The sequence below is a fragment of the Phaethon lepturus genome, unplaced genomic scaffold (genome assembly GCF_000687285.1).
Source record: "Phaethon lepturus isolate BGI_N335 unplaced genomic scaffold, ASM68728v1 scaffold14955, whole genome shotgun sequence".
Taxonomy (NCBI): domain Eukaryota; kingdom Metazoa; phylum Chordata; class Aves; order Phaethontiformes; family Phaethontidae; genus Phaethon; species Phaethon lepturus.
Window position 1 is genome coordinate 125,747 of NW_010538588.1, and position 8,601 is coordinate 134,347.

An 8,601-nucleotide genomic window follows, 5' to 3' on the forward strand; every position below is an offset into this window, starting at 1 on the left:
GCAGCCCCCAGTATCAATACAGGCTGGGGGATGAAGGGATTGAGAGCAGCCCTGCCGAGAAGGACTTGGGGGTAGTGGTGGATGAAAAGTTGGACATGAGCCGGCAATGTGCACTCGCAGCCCAGAAGGCCAACTGTGTCCTGGGCTGCACCAAAAGCAGCGTGGCCAGCAGGTCGAGGGAGGTGACTCTGCCCCTCTACTCCGCTCTGGTGAGACCCCACCTGGAGTCCTGCATCCAGCTCTGGAGCCCTCAGCACAGGAGAGACATGGACCTGTTGGAGCAGGTCCAGAGGAGGGCCACAAAAATGATCCGAGGGCTGGAACAGCTCTGCTGTGAGGACAGGCTGAGAGAGTTGGGGTTGTTCAGCCTGGAGGAGAGAAGGGTCCAGGGAGACCTTATTGCAGCCTTCCAGTACTTCAAGGGGGCTTCTAAGAAAGATAGGGACAGACTTTTTAGCAGGGCCTGTTGCAATCGGACAAGGGGTAATGGTTTCCAACTGAAAGAGAATAGATTTAGACTAGATCTAAGGAAGAAATTTTTCACAATGAGGGTGGTGAAACCCTGGCACAGAGAGGTGGTAGATGCCCCATCCCTGGAAACATTCCAGGTCAGGTTAGATGGGTCTCTGAGCAACCTGATCTAGTTGCAGATGTCCCTGCTTACTGAAGGAGGGGTGGGCTAGATGACCTTTAAAGGTCCCTTCCAACCCAAACTATTCTATGACTCTGTGATTCTATGATTCTATGATTCAGTTTGTATCATGAGTTGGACATGTGCATGTACTCCGTCAAGAAAGTGAGAACATGTTTAAATATTCAGTCAGCAGGCTACTGTGCAGATTCACTTGTATAAGTGCCATGTGGGACCAAGGTCAGAGTGCTGAGCCCCCTGGAGAATCAAGCCCTTAAGTTAATATTTTTAAGCATCTAAATACAAGAGCAATATTAATTTTTCGTGTTCTTATGATAATCTTCTTACTGATGGTTGGGCAGTCTGTGCCAGTAGAAACTTCAGGACTGTCTGCGAGGCATTCTCCCGTCTGGCTGTCACACATTCTCCCTCCACAGTTACATTCTGGGGAAAAAGAAAGGATTTTTGAAAGAAGCATCTTTAAATTGTACAACTCACCTTTCCCCTCCCAAGACTAATGAAATGATTGTACGTAGGATTGTGCATAGATAGTCAAACCAAAATCAAGGATTTCTTGAACTGATTTTTCCTTCAGTATGTAGAAAAAGGTGGTTTTTTGCACTGCAGTCAAACTGGACCAGATAAAATCTAAGGTGGGAAACAGAACCAGAAAACCTCTGCTGAAATGACTTGTTCAAAGCTTCCCAGCTGGTCACAAGCAGAGGCAGTGAGGCCAGAGATGCCCAGCTGGGCTGTTGTGCATCACTGTCTAGAGAGGGTGACATTTAGGAGATGGGCTAAGGAAAGCAGTACAACTAAAGTTAATTGTTAGTTACAGATCTGTCCACAGACCTGTGGAATTTATCAATGCTGTGACAGGCTGCTACTAAATAAGCTTTCCAGCTACCAGGGATTGACAGTGGACTCCGATTCCATCATGAGCTTGAGCACATCAAAAAGTAAGTATCTCCTACCACTTACAATGAAGAATAAATGAGGTTTTACATTTTTTTATACTTGAGTAAGCTACATTTTTATTGCCAGCACAAGTCACTTTTTAAAAAGTATGATTTTTAATCTAAAATGTCTCTTTCAAGGTTTAATTGGCCTTTTAAAATATATTATTTAAAAGATTAAACTATTCTTGGAACATTTTGATCAAATAACAAAAACTCAAGCAGAACATCAGAACAGCAGCGACTTGTCTGGAATTCGTTTTGCTCTTGTGATTCATGGTTTCAGCAGAATCTCATATAACAAAAATATTTACTGCCATTTTACTGCAGCCCATTCATTGTTCTCTATGAATTACTCTTGTATTTACATTTCGCGTTGCACATTCGAGGAATTATCAGGGAAAATGTGTAATACAGCTTGAAAGTCAACATAATGCACTAACACTGGAATAATTCTGTGTAAATGAACCAGTGTTAGTAGAACTACTCAGGTTTTGTACTAATGTGAGAACAGAATTTGGTTATTAATTTTGTGGGGCAATTGATATTTTGACCTCACCACAATCTGTATAACTGGGTGCCTCCCAGCTTTTGGATCTACAATTTTTTAAGATTTGTTATTTCTTTTGTTAAAAAGTGGAAGAAAAGTCTCAGCTGAAAGCAGAGATTTCTGTTTACCTATATCATTGGATCTAGGCTATCCCCAGGTGGCAAGATTACACTTGCAAGATTACACTTACAAGATTAAAATTTGGATAAGACTGGTACTCAAGAAAATCAAATTGTGTCTTCTTATTTAAGTGGATAACTATTAATTTAAGGTTTTTGAGTAATTGAATAATTTACTAAAACTGAGTAATTTACTAAAACAGAAATGTTTATAATAAATTGATTTCAAAAGCCATCCTGACAATTTTTCATCTACTTGTTTAGGAGGTACCACATTTTTAGCAGGGGATAAGACTTTTGATACTACTGTGACTTACTGGTGGAGAATGCTTCTAAATTTTTTTATTTCTGAGGAACATTTATGGAAAGCTTTGAAGTGTGGCTAAAGGACATGTGGTTTAAAAATCTATTGAAAAGAAGCTGAAACTACTGTCCACAGCTACACAGATATTGTCTTTCACTCAAAAGAAAAAAAAAAGATGATCTTAGCTGGATAGATCTGTTTGCCCATTTAGTTCTCTTACATTTTTTTGTTCTATATAACCTTTGAGGTGCTCTGTGGAAACCATGTATGCAGACTCTCTTGTTTCCTCCACTAGTTTCTTTTCTGTATTTTTGTAAGTTAAAGAAAGTATTTGTCTTATTTCAGAAAAAATATTTTTCTAAATAAGAGTTCCCAGTTGCTCCAAAATGCCAAACAAAGAGTAAGCTTGCCTTGTGAACTACCCAAATAGTTTGGAAATCATGGATGTATTGAGTGGTGCACACAGTCTACGCAGTACTGTCAAGTGCAGCACGTTGTGGTGTTCAGCAGAGATGAAGATGAAACGAGAAGTATGTAATTGTCTGAAACATAATACTGCAAAATTGGGATTTGCTAGAGTCAACTACAAGATTAAATTCACTACAAAATAGAGAAAAGCTGTACTTACAACATATTCAAGGCCCAGGCACTTTTTTTTTTTTTTAGCAAAGATCAAACACTACAAGGAAATCTGCTAACAAAGAGAATTACCAAGCTGATTTATAGTCTGCATGAAAAATCTGTATAAAGAAGTCCTGTGCACCATGAAATTCCACTTAAACTGTACCTCAGAAACGTAAATAATACCAAGGCATTCTGCCTCTAATTCCTACAGCTCCTTAAGGGTGCAAACCAAAAGTATACTGAGGTGATGAATGTTTGACAACTTCGGTTTAGAAACGATGTTCAGAGATGCCTTCCAAAATTATGTCTTGCATAATCTGCTTAGATTGCCCTGCAGTTTGAAGCTCTGCTTTTGCACGTGGCCAGGGCGCGATTGCTGTGGTTTGCTGAGTCGAAGTGCGTTCCTCCTGCCTCATGGCATCCAGGAACCATGAGCTAGATCCTGTCATTCCTTACGGGACAACTGCGGTTAAATCGTCTCTGGTGAACTGAATTAGGCAGTGAAGTGCATAAACGAGGTTTGCTTTTGCAACCTCAAAATCACAGAGATGTTGAATTTCAGGCATATCTTGGTTGCCTAAATCTAGGCAGGAGGTGAGTTGCGGGGCATGCTGTTCCTTACAGCCACTGTCTTTTTGTGAATTATACCCTGGAGATGGACACTCAACTTCTAGCTCACTGGAACATAAAACCAGAAGGGACCTAGTGGCATCATGCACAGTTCCCTACAAATGAAGACAGCAGCACAAAGGGCACTTGAGTACAGAGTGTCCTCACAACCTCCATCCTGCAGGTCCCAAAACACACCTTAGCACTTTAGAGTAGCTAGTAAAAATCAAAGTCCAAGTGTACAGTGAGTTGCGAGAAGGACATAGGTTTGATCAAGACATTGCTAAAGCCCTAAGGCCTGTAGCTCTGTACCTTGAGGTCCTGGAACACTTCAGAGGTCTGGGTTGGGTGCGAGCTTTGGCCGTGTCTTACCTTCAAGTCAGGCTGAGAGCTAGGAGTGATCCATCTCCCCAACTTGTGCTCTTGAGGGAAGGACTCTGGCAAAAGGGTTGGGAGGAAGCCCCAGGGTCCTTGCTCTGAGCACCTGCATTTTGCCTTTAGCTGTGGCTGCTCCCGGTGCTCTGAAAGGGCATGTAATCTCGTCTCCCAGAGCCAAAGCAAGGACAAAGGGCAAGAGCCCAAAGTCCTATTTGGATTGAACTCTATGTAAATTAGGAGAATAATTATGAAAGGTCGTAAACCTCTGTAATCCTTCTGTATAGGTGTGTTTTGGGAAGATCCTCTAGGTAGCACTTTATCAGCCCCTGGAAGTACAGTCATCTCTGGTGTGGAAATACAGTAACCAGCAAGATAATGCAGACCCGTGGGAAATGCGGAATACATTATCACTGTGAAAACTAGCAGGGGTTGGGTCAGGACAGGAAGGATGATCCTGTTCCCGTTAAAAATACTTTCAAGTCTTCAAGTGCCCTCAGTCTGTGTGGCCATGTTGGGTCGCATGTGGTGTGTACAAACAAAGGTGAAGTCTCTGCCCAAAGCAAGCTGAGACACCCTTATTTCAAACAAGATGCAGGACACAACAGTGCCTACGTTCATCCTGCCCCGGTGTTTGAGATGTTGGAGTCTGGGGTCTGAGCTTCCTCGTGGGCAGTGCCTGGGATGATTTGGACAAGCAGGCATCCAAATTACCCCGCCAGGTAGGCGGCTGGGAGCACCCACTGCCCGCAGGGCCACAAGCGTCTGCGGACTGATGCGGGCACCTCTGATCTCTGGGAGGTCACCCGCAGGCTATGCTGTGCTGGTGTCTGCTCTGCCCAGCTAAGCTATAGACCGTACCTGTACAGTTTTTAGCGAATCTGGCATCCCCGTAGTAACCCGGAGTGCATCGTTCACACTTGAACCCGGTGGTGTTGCGCAGGCAGTTGCGGCACTGGCCGGTCACTTCATCACAGTCTTCAAAAATCAGGTTTGGGTCCGAGTTGCCACTGCAATCGCATTTTTTACAAGTGCTTCCAATTAGCAAAGGGTTCCCATAGTAACCGGGGGCACACCTGAAAGGAAGAGCAAGCCCAGCGATGATGAGAAGTGACATTCCCATCTGTGGTACCATTTCTCTGACTTTACTTATGTCACCAGGAATTGATGACGGTCTGCAGCTACTAATGGACAGAAGGCAAATGAAGAGCTGTGTTCCTGCAGAGGCTGTTTTGTTCTCTCATCTGAATCTGTACAGTTAGATATTTTTCCCTTTTTGAACACTCCTGGTATCTCCATCACACCAGTCTATGTTTTTTGGGTTTTTTTTTGTGCGTCTTTAGCAGTAAAATGATTTGTTCCCCATTGTTTTAAAATCTATGACAGAATGACCTTGGCAGAGAGGCAGCTCTGGTGTTTATTTTTGTCTCTCTCAGCTTTGGATCTCACCAACTATATTGTGTTATATAGGAAACTGGGGTAAGAGACAGCATTTCATGATGCTGAAACTCAGAGGAAGTTCAGACCTTATTTTCATTATGATACAACACAAAGTACTGACCAGGAAAAGTTTGTATAAATAATTCTATAGTGCAGCATTGGGATGGCTTCTGGTTTTTGCAGAACCGAACAGGCGCTGAACCAGCCTCCATTTTTCAGATTTGTTCGATGTAGCCTGCTGGCTGAGGGCAAAAGGCCGAGAGCGGCCGCCAGCCCCGGAGGGGAGGATTCCTCCGTCGTTTTGCAGAAGGAGAGAGGGAGGTGGGTAACAAGCACCCCAAGGAAGGCCTGAAACGGGTCCAAATTGCTTTTCATGTCTTGTCACATTTGGGAAGCATTTCAGTGGAAAACTTGCTACATCTTAAAATGGAAGAGGTGTTGAAACTGTAGTGGTTTTTGAATGTCCAGACAAGCCAGTGATCCATAACGTTCCTGGGTGACCAGTGGCCCTAAACTAAGACAGCAGGTAATAGATCTGGCGTCATCATTTGGGAAGGAGAAGGTCTCAGTTAAAGGAGTTTCTGCGGGTAGCAGGGGAAGTGCTTAATCCTACAAGCTAGAGGAACCTTTGCCAAGTAACCGGTGAGGCGAACAGAGCCGGCACCGGAGCGGTGTTTATTCTAGTGTTTATTTTTGTCTCTCTCAGCTTTGGATCTCACCAACTATATTGTGTTATGTAGGAAACTGGGGTAAGAGAGCAGATCGTGAGAGCAAATCCTCGAGCAAGGGCTTGGCTGGAGGAGCCGGCGGCTGGAGCAGCGTGGGGCCGCGGCTGACGGACTGGAGGGTCAGCTGGCGGGACAGGGACAGCCCACGCTGTTCACGGCGTCGCTGCGGGGCGGCGGGGGGGTCTGTGACACAGCAGCCTGGGGCGCAGATATCAGGGACTCATACCCCCAAACTTGGCATGAAGACCTACTGCAGGGAGGGGGATGACTAGCTGGTGTGGCATTTGGCGAGTGAAGAAATCGGAGGACTGAGTAGTTGTTGCAGTGATTTAGTTAAGGAGTAGTTACTGCATTTCATCCTGTTTTTATCACCGCATTTTCCTCATCTTTTCTCCCATCCATAAAGCCTCGTTTTAAGATGCTGTTTGTTCTGCTCTTTGCAGGCAGTTTAGTTTAATTTTCCCAGGTTCCAGCTGGGGACCTGAGCCGAGGTCTGTTGCCATAGATTTGACATAGTCAAATCCAGGTTCTGCTATGTCTGAATGGTGAATATGTGGGAGATCTGATAAAAGCTTCCAGTTTTGATCTGTTCCTCCATTTGCTGATTATTCTTTTTTTAATAAAGAAAGTAATTTCCTCAACACTGCTTTGTTCATGTTCCAGTTCTGAACCCCCACAGTAAAGACATATAAAATTTTAAGCATCTTAATATAAACCACTTGGCTGCCTCAAATACTGCCTTTGCCAGTGATAAAGACTCTGTTTGTCTCTTTGCAGCACTGCCAGAATCTTTGGTGCAGATCTTATTGTTTGGGTGACCCAGATGTAAAGAATAAAAGTGCGACCTGGGGTTCTGTGCACCCCTTGAAGAACTGTGAATGCAACACTGAGTGCAGAGTGCGATTTAACTGACTTTGGTGGGGTCACTCCCCATTCCCATGGGAGTCAGAGCAGGCGGTCATCGGTAATGCTGCTATTCAGTCATGCCAAAACTCTTGCTATGATTTTCTAATAGCCAACATGGGATTGTAGTGTTTTCCCCAATTGCAGAATTTCCATACGTTTATGAAGTTTGAACAAGAAAAAAACCCTCTGTGTGGGTTTTTTTTTTTTTTTTTGTAATCTGTAGAAACATTTGATTTATTCTGAACCTTCAAAATCTTGCAGAGTTACTTTTTAGTTTTCTGTAGTTAGGTATTTTCCAAATGATCATCTGCCTAATGTGGCCACCAAGTCACAGAAGCCACTGAGCAGTGCTGGGCCAGACCAGTGTTTGGCTTGCTGCTATCCAGCTCTGGCTTTCGGCCAGCATCTGCCAGAGACTGCATGCTATTCCCATCAGGCCCGCAACGTCTGCCCTCTCATCAGGACAAGGTGATTTTTTTTCTTCTTTTCTGAAATATACCATTGAGTTCACTTGCCAGAAACGTAGTGGACAATTCCTCACATCCTCACAGATCTATTTTGTAAATGCTGCTTTTTATGACCGTCTGACTCACTTTTATTAGCCATATCTCCTCATCTGGAGTAGCTGTCGAAAACAAATAGAAACTTTTAGAGCTGAAAATAAATGTGTCACCTTCACTTTCCCCTTCCCTTTGCCACTCAGTGCATCTCATAGGGCTGAACTGCACTTGGCCTCCTTTGAGTAGTTGGTAGCATGTGAGAAGAGCAGAGGCTGCTGGATGGACAGCACTGCTCCATCTCCGCATTTTATGGCCTGAAAAAGGCCTGCGGTAAATATCTTTTCCTCTGTTGTATCGATAAATGGCTCTTTGTTGCTAAGAAAGAATATTTCCTCTCCCATAATAAAGCTGCTAAGTTACCTTTGTTTCATTTTGCAGCCATGTTTGCTTCCTGTAATTATTGGCGAGTAAGAAATTAACTTCCTCTTCCCTGGCAATGCCAAAAGAACCTTTTTCCTCGATTCACTTTGGACGCTAAGGTATAATTTCTTCAGTTATCGTTTTTAACATTTGGGCCTTAACAAAACCTGGATTTCATCCACTACCACTTTATTGCTGGAGCCCAGGAGCAAGACGATTCATTCCTAAATTTCAAACTGGGAAGATGGTTTTCCCAGTTCCTAGCAAAGGCCTCCGTGATCTCACAGCACCGTTTGCTGGCAAACGTGAGCTGGATAGGTTGGTGCCAAGCCCCTGCAGCAGCACCGGCAAGCCCCCGCCCCGAACGCCAGAGGAAGCGGGGCAGATGGCCTCCCGGTGCGCCGCTCCGGAGTCCTCCCGCGCTGCCCAGGGAGGGGGT

At 44.3% G+C, this 8,601-nt stretch overlaps 1 protein-coding gene across 1 annotated transcript in view; it reads right to left on the bottom strand.

The window, feature by feature from the left end:
• The window catches only part of LAMA4 (laminin, alpha 4), a gene marked incomplete at its 5' end in the record, with an annotated part of 61,378 nt that extends 53,511 nt beyond the window's left edge, over positions 1 to 7,867 (bottom strand). The window contains 3 exons of the mRNA XM_010286876.1: positions 980 to 1,075; positions 5,030 to 5,244; positions 7,792 to 7,867. Coding sequence (XP_010285178.1) covers positions 980 to 1,075; positions 5,030 to 5,244; positions 7,792 to 7,867 — 387 coding nt within the window. The remainder of the gene's footprint in view (positions 1 to 979; positions 1,076 to 5,029; positions 5,245 to 7,791) is intronic.
• Positions 7,868 to 8,601: the final 734 nt, after the last annotated feature.